Consider the following 21,628-nt stretch of genomic DNA (forward strand, 5'->3'; position numbering starts at 1 on the left):
TCATATAAGTTTCTAGTTAATTCAACGATTGAAGCGAAAACTGGCACTCATGGTCTGTCACGTGTCACCATATTGTATTTTCAATTTTCCTCATGAAATTGGGATGTCATTAACCAAATATAACCAAATACGTTGAGCCAAAAGATTCATACTCTACTGTGTTGTATGACTCAGTTTCTGCGTGTACAGTAATAATAAATAATGTGAAATAACTATCTGAAGTGACCTGTGACCATAATCTTAGATTGTCTTATATATGAACCCTCTTAGGCTGAAATGTGTCATAGTCTACAAAACTATTCTTCACCCGTCTGTTTCAGTCTTTGTCCAACAACAAAGGAAGATAATTAATTCAGATTAAATTAATATTATAAGAATTTTTCTTTCCATTCACCACGAATCTTATCAAATGCATCTAACTTATACATTACTGATGCATTATAAGGAAGATATTATTCCCTTGATGCATCCGATCAGTTTGTTTTAACTCATGTTATTTCTTTTATATACACTTTTATCAAGGTAAGACTAAATATTTAAAAACTATTCTCCTTGAAGAAAGTTTACAAATAAATAAAAACATATTATAAAGTTTAATATATAAATATTTAATGAAGCATATTAATTGAGTTTTTTTAGTATAATACAAAATAATAGTAATTAAGTAACCGCAAAATACAAAACTAAATTTTAACCACAAGTTTATATTCACTTAACTTTAATAGAAGTAAGTTGTAAATTGTTACCTCATCCACTAAAAAAATATTAAAAGACGTAGTGAAATATGTATTTATGACTTTATATATAAATATAATTTTTGGTAATAATAAAGAGAATAAAAAAATTGTTGGTGGAGAAATGTTTTGTTAAAAATAATTAAAACAAACAGTGTTTGAAAAAATGATACCGCATTAAAGAGGAGGTATACGAATTGAGAGTTTTATTAATTAGTTTATGACATATTAAATAATAATAGTAAATATAAATTATAAATTCAAGCACCTACAAAACGTTATAAGACAGAGGAATAAATATTCTTAAATCTCATTTAAGAATATTTTTTCCTTTACTGAAACATGATTATAAACTATTATTATTAAAAAAATAATATTTTAATAACGAGTTTATTAAAAAAAAACTGAATTAAATTAATTTTTTTCTGTCTCAAATTTTAATTTATTTTGATTTCTAAACTTTAAAAAACATATAATTTTTTAATCAAACTTCATATGTTTTTTTTATATATCAAATAATGTTTTAAACTAAGGTATCAACTTCAAACACTAGATTGAAACACATATTTCTTTAACAAAATTAAATTGAAAAACTGTATCTAATTTATTTTTTAAAATTTGAGGATCAAGCTATCTTAAAATAGAGATGAATTTTAATTTTAAAAATATATTTTAAAAAATACGAATAACTTAAATAAAATAACTTATCAAAAGAATTTAATTTTGAAACGAGCCATTTATAGCAAATGGAATGAAAAAAAAAAGTGATGAGAATTGAAGTGTTCCATTGGTTTATTTAGAAGTTAATAGTTGACAAAAAAAGTTCAATTATTGGTCAATAAAAATGTAACTAATGATTTCATCTACTGCTTGCGTTCCTCTATTAATTGGTTATTTACTAGTTTTACTGTAAACTTTGACCAATGCAGGTGGCGATTTAATAAACTTGTACCCAGTGTAAGAATAACGGAGAGTAAAGACGAAAAGAATACAAAGGGAAGAAAATAAAAACATAGGAAAGAAAAGTACTTGTGGTGACACCCATTTTCATCCCCAAATGCAGTGGGTTCATTTTGTTATACTGGGTTGAGTCGTTTACCGTGTTCTGAAAAGAAAATAGAAATGTGAAAAAAGGAAGGAGCTTTGGTGTTTGGTTCCGCTTTATGCAGCAGGGAAACTGGGTAAGAAATCCCCATAAAGACAAATCGAAACCATAAAATAAAAAGAAGGCACTTTCCCAGATTATGGATTCCAGAAAGCTCTCCCCTTATCTATTTATTTGTTTTATTTACTTTACCATATCTTATGTCTCCTACCTTTCTTTCCACATGTCTCCTGCCTCTCTCTCTCTCATATGCTTTTGTTTTGACTTCCCCCTTGGATTTCAGAATGGAAAAGGAATAGAAGAACCCCAAGAGAATGTGAATCAGTCATTACAAACCTTGAGTTACACAGAAATAAGGAAAAAAATATATTAGTCGGTTCACATTTCCAAAACAAAACAAATAAATAAAAGTATCATTTTCTTCTGACATCCATTAATTTAATGAGTAGTAGTATCTTAATTTGGGGGCATTAATTGGACATTGGGGTTGATGCCGGGGAAGGCTCTTCCTATAAGTCAAGTTGCAGGGAGCGTTTACTATTGCAGATTTTTGGTTCACAGTGATTGAAAAAATAGAATATAAAATATTAATTGTGTTTGTCTAACATTTTTATTTGCTAACATCTCTATTAAATGTTTAATTAAATGTATTATCATGTTTTAACTCTTTAAATTTAATAGTTTTATTTATGATAGTAAAAGTTTATTAATTGCTGTTTTACAAGTAGTTTGCAAATCTATTGATTTGAAAATTTTAGAACAGGAAGCAAGCGCTAGTTGTGCAGGAAAGTGAGTTTTGTTCAATGGTCCAACCTAATCTCAATAAATTACACACGTTGACAGATTTGTGTGTCATTATCATTAAAAAATTGTTCATCAAGACTTTCAAATCATTATGAGATTCTTTGTTGAGAACCCCTTTAAAATCCCGGCTAAAGGATGGAACTCCTGCTCCCACTTCTTCTCTTTTGACTTCCAGCATAAATCTAAAGCAAAACAAAAAAACAAAAGTGAGCAAAACATTTGTCTCCAGCAAAAGCACTGCTCTTACAGAGTGCCTTGCCCTGCTACTTCTTCTTTTTCATCCAACCGGAAAAACAGTACTCTCACTTCCCCTTTATCCATGGCACCAAATGGTGTCATAAAACTGTTCGGTCCTGTTTGCACTTGAAAAAAGTTGCAACCTTTTTTGTGAGTTTTCTCTGACTCCACAAAATGGGTGGGGGTGACGCCTTTGTGTCTCAACCAGAACAGCCACCATATTTTCTCTCACAGCCAAACTCACCTTTTTCTCCCACTGCTCGATCTGATAGTTTCAGTTTGAACGATAGGGCGTTGAAGGTCAGTCCGAGCATCCTTCTGATCATTATAATTCTGGCTATTGTTTTCTTCATTTCCGGTCTGCTACACCTGCTGGTTAGATTTCTGTGGAGACCCCAAACTAGAGAGCCCGATGATTTAGACAATGCCACTGCTCTTCAAGGCCAATTACAGCAACTCTTCCACCTGCATGATGCTGGGGTCGACCAGTCATTCATTGACACCCTCCCTGTCTTCCTCTACAAGGCCATCATAGGACTCAAGAACCCCTTTGACTGTGCCGTTTGTTTGTGCGAGTTTGAGCCTGAGGACAAGCTCAGGTTGCTTCCAAAATGTAGCCACGCTTTTCACATGGAGTGTATTGACACCTGGCTCTTGTCTCACTCTACTTGTCCTCTTTGTAGAGCCAGCTTACTCCCCGAATTCTCTGTGGGCAACTCGTGTTCTCCCTATGTTCTTGTCCTTGAATCTGGGAGTGAGAGTTCCAGGGAGATTGTTCCTGAAAGAGAGGCTGTCGTGGGAAGGTCTAGTTCGGTTATGACTTCAAATTCCCGTCTTGGATGCCATGGAGATAGTGAATTTGGATCAACCCGTGTGGATTTGAAATCAGGTGAGTTATTAAGTGAAGCTCCTGATCCAACAGTACCAAATGGTGTGGAAAAAGTGGTTACTGTTAAGCTGGGAAAGTTTAAAAGTGTGGATGGTGGAGGTGATGGTGGGGAAGGGAGTAGTACTACCAACAATGTGGATTCTAGAAGGTGTTTTTCCATGGGGTCATTTGCGTATGTTATGGACGAAAGTTCCTCACTCCAAGTGCCCATACGAACCCCAATCAAGAAGCAATCGAGTAAGAAGAAGTCTGGTTTGCCTTTGACTCCAGGACACAGGCCTGCAATGTCAGAATGTGACTGTGAATCCAGAAGGGATTTCAAGTTTGCAGTCTTTGATGCAACTATAGTTGAGGATGATGCTGCTAGTGGTGGGGCTGCAACTGAAAGGACAACTTGTAATGGGAATAGTGCTGCAATTGGAAGAAATAGAAAGGAAAGTTTTTCCATATCAAAGATTTGGCTCAGGGGGAAGAAGGATAAGCCAAATGCTGTGGCGGATTCGTCTAGAAGGGCTGTTTCATTTCGTTTTCCGGCTAAGTCCAGTGTTGTCGCTGCTTCGGTCAGTGCTGATGATGATTTGAAAGGAAGAAATCCTAAGTTTGATACAAGGAGTACCATTTCTGAGATGGATATTGGGAAGTGGGAAAATGGAGGAGGAAGCGAGTTCGATTTCGATGAGGAAAACCAGAGTTGTTATAGTATGGATTCTTCTCAAGCTAGGGCGCCATCTTTTGCTAGAAGGACTTTGCTTTGGCTCTCAGGAGGAAGACAGAACAAGGTTGTTCACTCAGCTTCCAACCTCTAATTTCTCTCATCCGTTTATCTCCTTATTTGAGAACCATTTTTTTGCTTGGATCTTATAGTTCTGGAATCTAAATTTGTTTAAAATAGAATGTTAGTGGTAGAAAGGTGCAAGAAAAATGGAAAAAGTGAAATGAGTCGGGAGATCCGAATACACGCTTTGAGTTTGTTGCTGTTCCATTGATTATTAGTTCACCTCCGTTGAGAGTAAACAATGTAGAAGAAAGATTCTTTGGCTTTCCCCTTCGGTGATGTCTCAGTCAAACATCTTACATTTCAGCTTTCACTTGATACTGCAATCTTGTAATATTTTGTAAATTTTCTGCGATTCTCTTATTCATACTAGCACCTGTAGTGTTGTTGCAGACCAGAACCGCTTTTTGTTGTTGAATTCTAATGTAAGGATGGAACCATTTTTAGTGATACATGACATGAGCAATTGGAAGGTCAAACATAATATAATTTCTTTGAAAATATTAGGTCCTTCCTTCTGAGTTGATACCAAAATTACTGACTGAAAACCCAGTCTATGTTTTCACATGTTGAGCCTAGAAAATGTTAGCAATTAATTGTTAAGAAGTAGGAAAGTGTATGTGACTTAACCCCGAGGACAGTCTTGGGAAGAAGATGACGTGGGGAAATAATGTGAACTTTTAAAAAGGCCATGAATGTATCTTTATGGAAAAGCAGTGAACAGTTGTTTAGGTCCTGTATTGAATGCATATCTGGGACCTTATTTATGTAACCTTCATAATGGGTGAAATGAAAATTCAAATTCAAATCGGAATGGTTCTTCCTTTCTTGGAGGTATTGATTTGGAAAAGATAGGGAAATTTGGGAGGCAAGAGACTCGTGGATGCATAAAAGTGTTTGCATTAAATAGAAGAAGTGAGTATTGAATGAAAAAGGGTCAGTGACTGGTCTAATTGCAATTCATTGATGGGTGGTGTTAATAAGGTCACGATAACGGTTGGATGCCGCTATCTGCTGTAATTTTTCCACCTAACTCTTCTCCTCACGTACCATCCTCTTTAATTCAAACTTCAAATTCCCAGATCATAGGTAACAAAACAAACAAATTCATACAGTTATATTTTCCTCTGGGGAAGAAAAAACTTCTATGCAGGAAGACGGAGTTCTGAATTGCAAAGGTAGTTGTACTGTATTTTGGATTAGAGCCTACGGAGATTCTAAATGTTAATGAATTTTATTTTTAAAATTTAAGTTTCACAAGCAACTTTAATATTAACTACTTGCTTTTGAATTTGGTTTGAACTTAAATATATATAAAGAGATTGGGGAAGGTAGAATTAAAATTATAGACAGAAAGAGACAAGCCATAAGGGAAACAAGAGTTCAAACAACTCTTAATTAAAGCACTTAAGTACAAAACATAAAATGGTAAAGATGCAATGAAAAAACTAAAATATAAATGCATAATTTTGATATAATTTAATCTATGATTCTATTTTATTTAAGTTTTACTCTTTGTGGACATTCATCAAATTGTTACACAGTGTACATCATACTCTTTTGGCATCTTGTTATAGGTGAAAGCTTGTTTTTTAATTTTAAATATATTGAAACCATAAGTTGAACTTTCAAAATACTGCTATCCAAATCAAAGTAAATTATAAGAATAAATTTATGTTTAAATCCACAAAAACGGCAACTTTGACTCTCTTAAATATTTATAACTTGTCTCTTCCTTTCATTGATTGTGATGCATGTTTAGGATAATGAAAGGAGCCATGATACTTATCTTTGCACTGTAATGGTGCATGATTAGTTTAACTTTAGTTTTGGTAGATATAGGGATATTATACGAAAGAGCAAAAACATTATCCGCAACCACAAACATTGAAAGGATGGAGAGATTACCTAACAGAAACGAGAAACATAAGCATATGGTGTCAATAAGTTGGATTGGACCAGCACTTGATGAGTCACAAATGGTGGTGTCGTACACATAATCATGTTTTTGTCATTTCTTGTTTTATTTTATGCTTCAGTTATATAAACTCAAAACATAATTGGTTTTCTTTTCGACCGTGAATTGTTGTGATCTAGCACAATATTTAAACCCTAGAACACTATTATTTTGATTAAATGAGATCCGCGCCACACGCTCAGGATTCTTTTATTAATATTTTTTTTAAAAAAATTAACAAATAATATAATAATGATGTGATTTAAAAACATACATTATTTTTAAACAATATGTTATTGTAACAAATTAAAGTTGAAAATATCTATTTACAATTTGAAAAGAGAATGTTGTACAAAACTGTTCTAAAAAACTTGTAAACAAATGGGTCATTTTACCAACTTCAGATTTAAGGTGACATTAGCATATAGTAATCCATGTCCAACACCGGTGTTAATTAATTTTTGAATCTATATGTTTTTTTAATGTGTTTTTGTGACGTTCTGATCTTGAAATCAAATAGCATCTATTTATTTTAATCTACTTCCCTATCAGGTCAATCCAAAATAATAACTTTGAATGTTAAAGAATTTGAATATACTTTGTTGTTTTTTTAGTATTCCAATTTGATGTAAGAGCGAGGAGGGTGGATAAAAACCACAGAAGTATTTAATTTTTTTTGTTGGGAAATGAATATCTAAATTAAACTGTGTTAAGTTCTAAAACTTTAATAATTAACTGTTTTACATGATCCGTTTGAATCTTTCTTTCTCTTAATTACAAAAGTTCTTTTATTGTTCCAATTATGTACATATAAAATTATATAAAAATATTGTGATGTTTAAATTAGTATAAGTTTCCCATTACTTACGTGTTTATTTAAAAGAAAAAAAAATTCTCCCACAATTCCAAACATATTAATTTTACTGTCAAAGCATGTTAAAAAAACATCACTTTTGTAATGTTATAATGATATTAGCACGTTCCATATTCATTCATCTATGTAGATATACAATGATAAAAAGATTTAGAGTTTTAAAAAATTGCTTTGAAATAAGAGTTGTCAAGTTAGACATCCAACATATGGTTCTACATAGAAGTGTTCAAACATGTGATTTTTAGTTAGACTATCTTTATTCTGTTTATACAAAAATGTTCAACGTGTATTTTATATAATAGATTTTTTTGGACTATTTTCTATATGTGGATATGTTATATCGGATGATATGTTTATATGTAAATTAATGAAAAGTACTTTTGAAATTTTGGCTAATTGTTTTAACATATGACAAAATTATTAGGTATAAAATGTTTCATTAATTGAAATTCATAAAACTTTGCTAGTGGGTCAACTTATTATATGAGAAGTTATTTCTTGCTCTGACAAAGAGCAAAATTATACAACTTTTATACAGTCATAAAAACACAATATAACATTTTAGGTAAATTTTTAGTTATGGGGATATTCTCTCCCCATTAGTTAATCTTAAATTGCGGGTTTTTTTTTCCAAACGTGTATCTTTAATTAAATTCCATACTCTAACCTTTTTTAATTGTCTTTCAGAAAACATTTAGTATTGATGAAAATAAATAAATACTTCATCCAGTTAGAATCATATTGTTTTAAGATGCTAATAGAATAATTTGGCTCATGATATTATAATAAAAATAAATTGAAAATAACATTTATAAATAGAAATTAGATACTTATTTTTCAATTCATTCTAAATTTTTTGATTAATTTTTTAATTTCTTTTATTTTCATGGACGAGTTTCTTACCATTAAATTTATATTAGATTAAAGTTTTTAAAAGTTATATTAATTCAGATGGATTAATACTAATGTTTTAATACACTTGTTTCCTCATTTTCTGAAGAGAGGTTGAAAGGAGATGTTATCAGTGTATAATTAGTTTTTAAAAAGTTTACTTGATTCTAGAACTGTTGAAAAGAATTATTATAAACAATGACAAATCTTATAAGAGTTAAAAAAAAAAGATAATGATTTTTTAAACCTTTCTCTTTAAATTTTTTAAGTGTGTATATACACACATTAATTTATACCCTTACTTGAAATATTTCAAATTTTTTGTTGTCTTAAAAGTTTCAATCAAGCTTTTGTCCGTCCTTACAAGATTCAAAGATAAACAATACACTTCAATTAAGGAGGTTCAATGACAAATCTTTGCATAGTGATGCTTGTATTAGTTCTATGAATTTTGATATGTGTTAATCAAATGTTGAGGTAGTGATGTAGTAAGAGATTTTTGTGGTAATATATATATATATATATATATATATATATATATATATATATATATATATATATATATATATATATATATATATATATATTAGATTCATTTATGTTGAACCCGATAAGGATGGATGGGTGGCATTGTTGTGTTTTTCTTTGAAAAAGTTGAGTTAGGTTATGCATTTCTCAAAATGACATGTGTTGCTTATGCAAGACTTAAATAATGCACATTGTCTTACTTATATTATTCAAACAACAATATGTATAACTCAGATATTGACTTATAAGGTGAGTGAAAGAAAGAATAAAACAATTCTTTCTTCTTCAAAATATGTTGTTCAAGTGTTTCATGGGATACTTCAAAGATACGACTTATCATGATTTTGAACTTAAATGTGGTGTAAGATGACGTATGTGTTAATGTGTACATATTGTAATGATTTAGAGTCCTAGGATGTTTCACATAATATATGTGACTAAATATATGTTCATTCGCATTCATATACATGACAAATAAATTATATGATTAATGATGTATTTAATAATGATAAGTAAAATTGTATATACATGATGATGGTTTTATATTTCGTTTTCAATACTTCATTTTTTAATGTTTTCTTATATATATTAATTGAAATAATTGTATTTGATATTTGAAAACAAATTCTGTTATAAACGAAAACATAAGCAAATAAGTTTCTTAATAATTTACTGTTGAATTATACTATGAGTTTCAAGAGGTAATAAAAGTGAATATATTAGAAGTTTTTTTTTCACTTTTTATTATCAAAATTCTATTTGAACATATTTAACCCTTGGACTTTATGAGGCTTTAATTGAAATTTAACTATTCTTTAGTTTGTTAAGTTTTTCCTATTCAATGGATACTGTCTTGAACTCTTAAAGACAAATGGAGTATGTGTTTATATATTTGCAGTAAAGTTCTGTTTAAAGTTTCAACTTGTATGGAAAAGTTTACTAATCCTGGTACGAATAATAAGACCTGTATCACATGTCATGCATATAATTATTAGTTTAATTTTTTTTTTACAATTTTATGACGTATTTCTTTATTATAAATTTGGTGTGTTCTTTCCATAATTTATATTTATTATATCTTTTATATTTTAATAAAAAAATTATATGATGATAAATAATTTATGTATTTTAAAATATTAGTCTAATTAAGATGTCAATATATATATATATATATATATAAATTTATTTTGAAATCAAGAATTAATTTCACATTACACCAAATAAGTTATATTCGTAACTCAAAATTTGATAATTTTACAACCTTTATTCCTTGCTCAAGTGAGACTATCAACTTCAAATCTCTAATTATTCAGATGGACATAATAAAAGTATAAAACTAATAAATCTGTCACTGTATAAAGTAAAACAACTTACAAAGTATTTTCACTTTAGTTTGGGTGAAAGCTAAGTTGGTTCTCTATTTTATACTTCTTCTATTTGTCTTCTTTATGTAATGAAACATGGTCCAATCTTGGACTCTCTCCCGACATATATTCAGGCTTTAACTCTTCTTTTTCTAATGTACCAAATTTTTTCTTTTATTTCGAAATTACTTTTTGGATCGTATACTTTACATTCCCACAAGTCTATTTCAAAATGAGAGAGGCGGTCCAAGAAATTAATTAAATGCAACATAAAATAATTACACATTTACTGAAGCATAAAGTTTGAGTTGGCTTTAATCCTTGCTTAAATGCATTGTTATGGATGATTATTGATGACATATTTAATGCAAGGTTGTATCCAATCAACATTTTTTAACACTACAACATGTAGTCATCTTCAACTAAGATTTTCAAAAATTAAAAAATATATTACTTTTTGTATCTTTTACACTTAACAGCCACGACACTAAAACTCTCAATTCCAATTTTAAAAGTTGCGTCATTATTATAGTTTAATAAATAAAAGTACATTTTTTATTTTATTTTTATACATAATAATGTTTGTTGACTTACTGTATTTTGACTTATTAAATTTTACACATTTTAATGAGAGTATGATCCATATTCAATTATTTTAGATCTGTTTACGATGGACTGAAAATAAATCTATTAAAATTTTTATTAAATATATTTGTAGGTTTTAAACATAAAATTGGTATTTGTTTTAGTTTAAAATTTTAATGTATTTTTGTTTTCTAACTTTTAAAAATAATTAAATATAATTATTTTAAATCAATTTACATATTAAACTATCTTTCAAATTGATATTTAAACTATGATATACGCAAATAATTTAAACATCAACGTAAAACATGTTTGACACAAAATATATTGAATACAATTGGTTAAAATAAAGTATATTTATTTAATTTTAAAGTTTGATAATTAAACTGTCAAAAAATTAAAATAAACATGAATTTTAATTTTGTCAAAATTTAAAGATTAAAAATAAACTTTTAAAAAATATCCATTTGATCAAGTTTTTAGGTACTATCTATTATTTTAATACATACATAATGTAAGAGCCTGAAAATGAAATGCTATTGGGTCCTGCAGCCTGACCCAAGAAGCTAAGGACACTAGGACCTCAGAAGAGACCTCATTTTCCAGCTCTGAGTTCTTCATCCAGTTACTCTTTCTCTCTCTAAACTCAGTTCCATTTTCCTCTTCTTACTCTGATTTCTCTCTACTTTTCCACCACTTCCCACCGTTGAAATTTCAACTAGGTAGTGTGCTTTCGTTCACGGAGTTGAGAGCTTTCCATTCATCCGATTAAAATTCTGCTTTGGACGGGTAAGTTATCTTTCTCTGTTCCTCCCTTTCCTTTGAACCTGGGGCATGCAATTTTCTAGTTGCATGAAATCAATGGATTTCCCCTCTAGATTCTCTACCTATTCTAACTCTAAGAGATGTCTCTGTACCCAATTTGACATTTTGTAGATCATGTTGAACTTGCTTCTGTGCAAGAATACTGTTTTGGGGTTTCCTCTAAAGAGTGTTGTACTTGTAACCACTAAGGTAAGGGGAGCTAATTATTTTTGTATGAATTTATTTTATAAAAATATATGCATATGAATGTTGAACTGGTGTGCTCTGGTGAAACTATTTTATGACTTTTATTGTATTGGGTGTTATAACTGAAACTGTGAAATTGTGCATGTTGTGATGTGATGAATTTAATCTGTTTTGAATGAGTTTGTTGGCTGAAATTGATCTTGTTGGAAGGTCTAGAGTAAGGGTTCTATAATAGCATGTATATGGGTATTAAATAGATGTACAGGTACTGTTTGAGGTTGTTTTGAGAGGAAGTGAAAATATTGAAATTAGGCATTTCAGATTTAGAGCATAAGAGAACAGGGTAGATAATTTAAATAAATTAATTATTAATTGTTGAAAGCCTTTCTTTGTTGGTAGGATAGAGGAACCTTAAAAACCTGAGTTGGCACATCCCTGATCATAGAGCAGCCCTGGCCTGGTCCAGTCAGTTGTGACTAGTCATATGTGCTGGCGTCGAAGGTGAGTTTGATGCGTTCAGACATATATATAAAATAAGGATAATTGTTTCTTATATTGAAACGTGAGTGTTAATCAATAATTATATTACTTGTAGGTATGTATAAATTGATGCATTTTATGAGCTCTTATGGGTTAGTTGGAGCTGTTTGGTTCTTGGTATTGATTAACTTAGATTCAATTGTGAAGATGTTACTTTTATAATTTGTGAGTGGTGAGTAATGTATATTGTTGAGATTGTGTATATGTTGATTGCGACAGAAAGTATGTGATGAAAGTATGATCCAAGTTGTAAATCAAGTTCCATCTGTGTAGGATCTCTTGGTGAGATCTTTAGTGTTTTAGAATGAAAGTAGGAGTTCAGTCTTGGGGGTCATTCTGAAACTCCAATGGCTAATCATACTCAAGTAGAGGGATTAATCCATGTGGTGAGGAGTAGCAGGAGGTCTTAGTCTTGGGGGCTTTCAGTATGCCTCAAGGCCCGGAACAGGCTAACCTCGTGAGTGTGGCAGGGTAGGGAACCCAAGTTTCATAAGTCACCATGAGTGCAGGACCCTCTATAGCTCGACTATCATTCTAAGTCCGGACTAGTCAAGTCTAGTTTATGACATGTTCTTTTGTATGGTTTAACTTGCTTGGCTTAAAGTATTTATTTGATTAATTGTTTACTTTAATATAGTATGCTTGCTTGTGAAACTAGCTCACCCTTGCTTGTGTGTTCGTGCTTTGTTTGGGTATGTTTCCTGTTGCAATGATCATCCTAATGGAGCAAGCGCTGGAAGAAGGTAATGTTGCAGCTTAGTATGTCTAGGATCTTGATTAGTAGTATTATTCTGATGATAATTCACAGTGGTCCTTTATGTTTAACAGACCAACTCTGATTTTATTTTGGATGACTGTAACCAATATAGTCTGTTATATGTCTCTAATTGCTTTCCAATATTATAACCGAATGACATCTTTATTATGTATGCATGTCGTATATTATGGGGATGTCACACATAATATCTATTACTTTTAATTATAATTAAATCATTATGTAAAACTATGATATTTATTCAACTTATATTATTTATTTTTACATTATTTTTGTTCTTGTTTGAATTAATGTGTGAAATACTTTTAGAAAGTTAAAAATTACATTGCTTTTATCATTAAACGTGTTACTAAAATTTATAATTATTATTAATAGGTTTAATCATTAAGATAGTTCATATTTTCAATGATTTTTTTAAGTGGGTCCTTCATTTTTTTTGTCCCAATTAAGTTTTTATTTTTGAAAAATTGAAGTAATTAGGTCTTTGTCGTTAGTTCGGTACTAGGGTGTCACATGTTATCTTATGTTTTAATAAATATTTTTTAATTATTTTTATTTTAAATTTTTTAAAAATAAATTTTTTGTCATGTGTGAGGCTGAAATTGAAAATTAAAGTGTGACGTGGCACTGTCAGGCCATGTGTCATTTCATTTGTCTCAATTTGGTCCCTATATTGTCAGAACACATGTGAGACAATGTTAACTTGATACATGACAATTTTTTTATTTTAAAAAATAAAAAATATTTAAAAATATTTAAAAATTTTAAAAAAATCATAATAACACGTGATATATCTTTAACGGTATTAGTACAGAACTAACAACAAAAATTTAATTGTTTCAATTTTTCAGAAATATGAATCTAATTGAAACAAAAAAAAAGAGTGAATAACCTAGAAAAATCACCGAAAATAAGAACTATCTAAATGATTAAATCTTATTAATATTATTATGTAAAAGTCAATTTGTCAAAACGAATGGACAATTGTAAAACATTAAACCTATAGTTGTTAGTTAAAAATACTTATTAAAAGGCCTAAACACAGCGTTTATAAAAAAAAAAGTCTTGTTAACTATAAAGATTGAGGTTTATAGTTAAAGAAAGTTTGTTCAAACTTCAAAAACCTAATCATTCATGTAAAGCACATGAGTATTATAGGTTTTGTAATTTTGTTATTTGCATGTCTGTCAATGGTGCTCACAAATGATTTGATATTTTAAAAATACAAAATTATTTTAAAAATTTCAAAATTATAATCTGTCATTACATTAATACATGTTTTGATATTAAAACGGAAACAAGTGCCCTAATTTAGAAATTTAGATTAAACAAATATAATGTTTTGATATTAAAACGAAAACAAGTGCACGAATATAATGTTTAAATGTGATGGACCATAATAAAACCCATTTTAAACATACTTAGAAAATTTAAAGTTAATTATTTATAGGTTTAATATCCTATTTTGTCTCCAGTTTTGCTGAATAATGTCAATTCAGTCCATCATTTTATGAAATTGGTCCTCATTTAAAAAATTTTGTGTTAATATCGTTTTTTTCATTACATACACACAAACGGCGTTAGCTTTTTCTTTCTCTCTCTTCTGCTCCTCTGAACACAACAGTTTTTTCTATTTGTTAAACACATTTTAAATTTAAAAATCAAATTATTCTCGAGAGTTATTTAATAGTAGAGTTTTTGTTAGAAAAATATTGTATCTTTCTTAATTTTATATTAAACTTAATTTGACTTTTTAAAAATATTTAATTAAGTTTTAAGTATCACAAATTTAAAATATTTTTAGTTTAGTTTTTAATTTTATTAAATGTTTAAAGATTTGTTTTGTCTAAAATATTCTGTTATTCAATAACAACTCAATTAAAATTATCAAATTTATAATTTACTTAAAACTTAATTTAGTCTTTTCAAAATCATAATCATATTTGTTTTTTCTTATAGAACATAAATATTCTTTGCTGAGTAACATTAGATTTGAATATTTAATAGGTTTAATGTCTCAATAGATTCCTATTTTTCTTCAGAATTTGAAATAGGTCCCTTTATTTTTTGGCGTCTCAATTGGGTCCTTATTTTTGTTAATTTGATGCAAATAAATCATTTCCGTCAATTTCATCAAACGGCGTTAATGAATGTGTGACGTGGCCTTACACGTGTCAATACTGTCCTCAGGCCACGTCACACATTCATTAACGCCGTTTGATGAAATTGGCGGAAAGGATTTATTTGCATCAAATTAACAAAAATAAGGACCCAATTGAGACGTCAAAAAATAAAGGGACCTATTTCAAATTCTGAACAAAAATAGGGACCATTGAGACATTAAACCTATTTAATACTTAACACTATTGTCAAGAATAACTTTTTTTTCTTCAATATTTAACACAATTCTATAAAGCAGTCTTGAAATTAGATGACATGGTTAAGTTAAAACAGCCTTAAGTAAATAATTGATGTATTTAATGGTATATTATTCTAACAAAAATTATTTATATATATGTGTTTAATGATTTAAGTATAGTTTACATTTCATATATGAAAAATATAAATAATTTAAATTGATTTTAACATCATGAAATTGTGTTTGACTTAATTTTAAGTCAAATTAATGACCTACCTTAAAGTTATACTGTTTTTAGAGTAAAACTTATATTTAAGCTTAGTTCTTACAAACGAGAACTTAGTAAAGGAGAAAATAAAAATAGCTTTTATTAAATAAAACTAGTTTATACATAACCTAAAAGAATTTAAAATAATAAAAAATGTTTACATAAATAAGTATTTGAATATTTATGGCTAATTAATATATATATATATATATATATATATATATATATATATATATATATATATATACTTTTTAATTTTATTTCATGTTACACAACCGGAAAAGTTTAAGATTTTTGCCGTTAATGATTTAATAGTTGAAAAACATAATATATTTTTCTTATATTTTAGTTTTTAACTTTTTTCATATTTAAAAAAGAAAAATATTTTTTTACACCACCAACGGGTTGTCAAAACAATAGTACTTATAAAAAAAATAGTTTTTCATATTAAACTGATAACAGTATGATGAACCAATACAATTTGATTTTTAAATTTAAAATGTGTTTAACAAATAGAAAAAGTTGTTGTGTTCAGAAAAATTCAGAAAAACATAAGAGATGAGAGAGAAAAAGAAAAGTTAACGCCGTTTATGCGTACTTAACAGAAGAAATGATGTTGACGTAAAATTTATTAAGTGAGAACCAATTTCACATATTTTTAAAACGAAGAACTGAATTGATATTATTCAGCAAAATTGAGGATAAAATAGGCTATTAAATCTTATTTATATAAACACCATTTCAAACTTTTGTTATGAAGAAATTGTTGATCTTTCAGAGTATAGCTGTGAATAGTAGATTATTAATTCTCAGTGATCCAATTCAATTATTGGGCTTTTAGACTTTTCAAGGTCACGCTGCTGAGAAATTCAATAATAAGTTAGGGTATGTCTTCCTCCACAACCCTTTTTCTTCTTCCTGTACCCCTCATAAAAAACGTAATCTCCAAAACACATCTTATTAAAATTATAATTAAAATCTATACACCTACTTAATTTTACATGCATTGGATATTCGGAAAGGTATTTTAAAATTTAGAAAATGGTTTTAGGAACATTCAATCTGGAAAATATAAAAAAACACATTTCAAATTAAATATTCTGTAAAGTATTTCTAAACCTGAAAATATTTTTTCTAAAATACAAAAAAAGATCAAAAATGGATATTTTAGAAGTCATTTTTGAATCTGAAAAAATATATTCTAGAATACTTATTTCAGATTTTCTTTTGTATTTTGGATTATATTTATGAGTTCAAAATTTATTTCCAAATCTATAAACACCTTTGGAAAATTCATTTTGTAATATAAAAGAAATTTTATAATAGGTGTTTCAAAAGTTATTTCACTACAGCCTGCTTTGGAAAAATCATTTTGTAAATGTTATATTTTGTAATATAACATTTACACGCTCTGCTGGCTTTAACACTACAGCCTCAAATTCTATCACTGTTTTTAGTTGTATCTTACACTATAGAAGATAAATAAGTATTAATCTTATATATGTTCTTATAAGCCTAAATTTAAACAAGTTAAAATCATGATGGCTTTGGAAGAAAAGTTTGACATTTCTATTGCAGAAGGTGGAGTTGAGAACATCTCCACCGTCCAAGATGCTGGTGATATGATCTGATTGAGTTGAGTAGTTTGACATTATGTATGTATAAAGATATGTCACTAAGCACCAAGGGTCTAAAAAAATTAGGTTTATGGATTTATGTCCAGGTTTCTCCAATTACAAGATTTGTTTCGAGATTCATCTACTCCAGCAGAAGGCAGCACCCCCGTGTTATTAAATTATCATTTAATACATAGTTTATTATCAAATTATCATTTAATATAAAAAGGAAAAATAAGACGGGATATAATAGAATATCTTGTTATCAAAATTCTATTTAGTATACCACGATTTAATAAAACAAATTAAATGTATTTATAAAATAACATCCTGTTATGAGTATAAAGATATTTATAATTATGTGTAAAGATTATAAACTTTTTTTCTTTTATTTTATTTGATTTTATCTTCTTAATTACTATTTTTAAAATTTAAATAATAATTTATAATTAGAAAATTACTTTTTTGAATTCAAATAATTACTCATTGTAAAAAAATTATCTCCTCTTTTGTCATTTTAGTAACCACTTATTCAAATTTAAATAATTATTCATAATACAAAATTATTTACATAATATTACTTATAATATTTTTATTTCAATAAATAAAATTTATTTTATCTATAACTATATCTATATTTATTTATACGTTTAGTTTTTTTAATTTTATCATTTGAATTGCAACTTTTAAAATTTAAATAATTATAAATATTTAAAAATGTGTACATATACAGCGTAATAACTTTTGAGTTTACAATATATATATATATATATATATATATATATATATATATATATATATATATATATATATATATATATATATAAAGAGGATACATTTTTCTTATGTCTTTTTATGTTTTTTCAATTTTACTTTCTTAATAATTAAATTTTTAATTTAAATAATTATTTATAATAAAAATATAATTTTTAATTTTATCATTTTAGTAATTTTGTAATTCAAATCATCACTCATCATGAAAGAATTATATATTCTTTTATTATTTTAGTAACTATTCTTATTTACACAATATTACTACATTTTTTTATTTCAATAACTTAAATTTATTTTATCTATAATTATATTTATAACTACATACACTTTTTTGGTTTTTTAATTTTATCCTTTTCATTAAGACTTTTAAAATTTAAAAAAATTATTGATATTTAAAAGATTCCTGCATAAGCCTCTGTTTAAAACTATACGAATACATAAAAATTATCATTCTATTATTAAATTGTCAGTTAATGATATACCAGTTAATAAAAGTTAAGATAATATTTTTCATTCAAAATATTAAATACCGTATTAGAAACCACTTAAAATAAAATATTCAGTACATTATTTTGTTTCAACTATATTAAAAGAGTTAAGAATTTTGTTATTTTTCTATATAAAAATTAGCATGGATAATAGATTTTGAAAGAAGGATAAATAAAATATATTCCTTCAAGATAATTTTTAGATTAATTAGAACCTGACTAATATATATATATATATATATATATATATATATATATATATATATATATATATATATATATATATACTGTAAATCAAATGATAATTCGTTTATTTTTTACGTGACTTATTTTTTTTTCTATTTGCATCATGTAATATAAAATATTTTATAAAATTTATTTAATAGTTTTTACTGATTCGTTTTTTACATTTTATTAATTGCTCTTAGTAAATAAACATTTCATAAAATAAAATATTCAAAAGAATCAAATTGTGTAAAGAAAAAAAATTAAGATATTATTAGACTTCTTATAATTTCACAGATATAAATATACTTTTAACAAATAATCTATTTGTTTATTTTTCTTGATTTTTATATTTATTTGGTATAATATAAAATATATTTAAAATAATGTATTATACCATAAAATCAATCAGATTATATAAGAAACAATATAAGAAAATAATTACTAGTTATTGATACATTCAATACAAATATATGATTGTGTAGGATATATATATATATAGTTTTGTATTGTTTATTAGAACATAGTGATATTTTCAAAATAGTTACATGATATAATATATTAGATTTTGCATGCAAAAGAAATTGAATAATATATTGTTTAATCATATTAATTTACAAATTTTAAAATTTTAATTAATTAGAAAAAATAATTTATCTATTTAATATATATTTCTTGGAATAATTTAAATTTAGGAAAACTTGTTTTCCATACTTTATTTGATTTATTTAAAATTTCAAAGGTTCTTAGTTGAAAACTGAGTGGCCAGGCCACACAGATTATATTATGGTATGGTACGCGCACACGGTCTTGCTCCCTCTCCCGTTTTCGATGTGGGATTGGATCCCATAAAATCCATTTTATTCTGTAACACACCATCATTCACGCTCCGTCTCTCTTACAATCTTTCTTCTTCTTCTTCTTCATCTTCTTACCTCCGAGGCCTCAATTCCAATAGCCATGCCTCATCCCACGCACCACCCCCAACCCCAACCCCAACCAAAACCTAATCCCAACCTTCTCTCTCTCTTCCTCAAACCCATCATTATGCTTCTTCTCACCTCCCTTTTCTTCCTCTTCATTGGCTTCGCCGCCTTTCTCCTCCTCCACCTCTTCCTCCTTGGCGGCGCCTTCCACCGTCTTCGCTTCCGCCCCTCCGCCGCCACTGCCTCCGCTTCCAACGCCCTCCTTCCTCGCGAAATCAACAAGCTACCTCGCTTCCGCCTCTCCCATGGATCCCAAATGCTAGCCGACACCCACTGCGTTGTCTGTTTAGACGCCTTTCGCAGCGGCCAGTGGTGCCGGAAACTCGCCGCCTGCGGTCACGTCTTTCACCGCAGGTGCGTCGACACGTGGCTCCTCAAAGTCGCCGCATGCCCCACGTGCCGTACATCCGTGCGATTTAATGCCGGGCCTCCAGTACAAGACTCAGCACTAGGTTCTACTTTTGCCCAGTTTCGAGCCTGCGAAACTGACTCCAATGCTGTCACCCTTTTATAGCTTGTAAGTTATCGGTTTTATGCCGTTTGAAGAACATATAAGGTTATTTTTATTGTCTTTACCACATGTATAGTTTCCTTATCGTATATGAACAGTAGCAATAGTTTTATTTAGTTTTGTCATTTTGAAAGTATTGGAAAGAAGTGAAGAAAAATAGGAAATTGCCTTAAAATCTAACTCTGTTGCTCTGATCATCATCACCTATTTGCCAAATGATTTTTCCACTGAATGTTTCACAGTTATAAATTCATGATCCTGGATATGTCTTCATATTTTTACTTGTGAATTTGAATTTGATAGTTGATCGCGTTCCTTGTTTTTTCAACCGTGTGGTCGCAATTTCATCTTCGATAAAATTCGGGAAGTAAATTTTCTTGTTCTTGACAGATTGATGCTTAGAGAATTTTTATAGTGTATAGATTGATGCCCATATACCGAAGTAGATTACTTTTTCATGGTTGCCTCTAGTGTTGGTACATTTTAAGTATTCGTTATTTTTACAAAGTTATTGTGGCCATTGATTTCTGAAAAATAAGGAGTTCCAGACTACTTTATGTGGGATAGAGAGACAAGTGTGTGTATGAATGGTGATATAACGTGATTGAAATAGAGATAGAATAAGTATTAATGGTGTGCAGGAAACGTGACGGTGTTTTACATGTTATCGCTCCACAAAAGTGGATTGTCATCGACGAATGGTTGAAATTGCCGTTTGTTAATTTTTGTGAAGGTGTCTGCAACATTGTCGTGTCACTAGCTGCATTCTTTTCTGCTAGTATTTAGGGTTGAGTGAGCCTAGCTCCATAGTCCAATGACCGAAGAACAGCGAACTTATGTGTGCTTAAATATTGGGCAATTTACAGACTTTTCTTACGTTTTCTTGAAATTTGTATAGTGTTCCATATATTTAAGGGAACATTATCACGGGCTTTGATAAAACAAGGGTTTAGTGTGAAATTTTAAAGAACTACAAGGGTTAATTGGATTTTGTCCTGGAATTTTTGTGCTGGATGGATGGGGTGTATGATGAAATCGTGATTTTGCTGACAATGGATAGTTTGTTTACACGACTACAACAAAAGATCATGCAATTATGGGTATGGCATGATGGAGTTAATAAAACATCCCCTGGTCTCTGAATGGGTGGTTGATTGGAAGATGACATACATTGCTGGCTTGGGGAGGGTGATTGAAGGTCTTTCTTGCTTCGTTATTCTGGCTGGCTGGCTGGTTGGCTTCGATTGGGTGGGGGTGTGTATGAATATTTGAAAAAAATGTGAAGTTGATCAAATCCTTCTGTGTTTTTGCTGCATTTTTTATAAATTATCA

At 28.9% G+C, this 21,628-nt stretch overlaps 2 protein-coding genes across 2 annotated transcripts; both read left to right on the forward strand.

Moving 5' to 3' along the window:
- The first annotated feature begins 2,735 nt into the window (after positions 1–2,735).
- LOC124848855 (RING/U-box superfamily protein) lies at positions 2,736–4,996 on the forward strand. Its single transcript, XM_047326670.2, has one exon. It carries the CDS (start codon positions 3,055–3,057, stop codon positions 4,573–4,575), a length of 1,521 nt encoding a protein of 506 aa, XP_047182626.1. The 5' UTR covers positions 2,736–3,054; the 3' UTR covers positions 4,576–4,996.
- A 14,592-nt stretch (positions 4,997–19,588) lies between these two features.
- Positions 19,589–20,554, forward strand: LOC124848852 (RING-H2 finger protein ATL56-like). Its single transcript, XM_047326667.2, has one exon. It carries the CDS (start codon positions 19,760–19,762, stop codon positions 20,297–20,299), a length of 540 nt encoding a protein of 179 aa, XP_047182623.1. The 5' UTR covers positions 19,589–19,759; the 3' UTR covers positions 20,300–20,554.
- The last annotated feature ends 1,074 nt before the right edge of the window (positions 20,555–21,628 follow it).

This window comes from Vigna umbellata, chromosome 1 (genome assembly GCF_029865625.1).
Source record: "Vigna umbellata cultivar VRB3 chromosome 1, Vumbellata_1.0, whole genome shotgun sequence".
NCBI lineage: Eukaryota > Viridiplantae > Streptophyta > Magnoliopsida > Fabales > Fabaceae > Vigna > Vigna umbellata.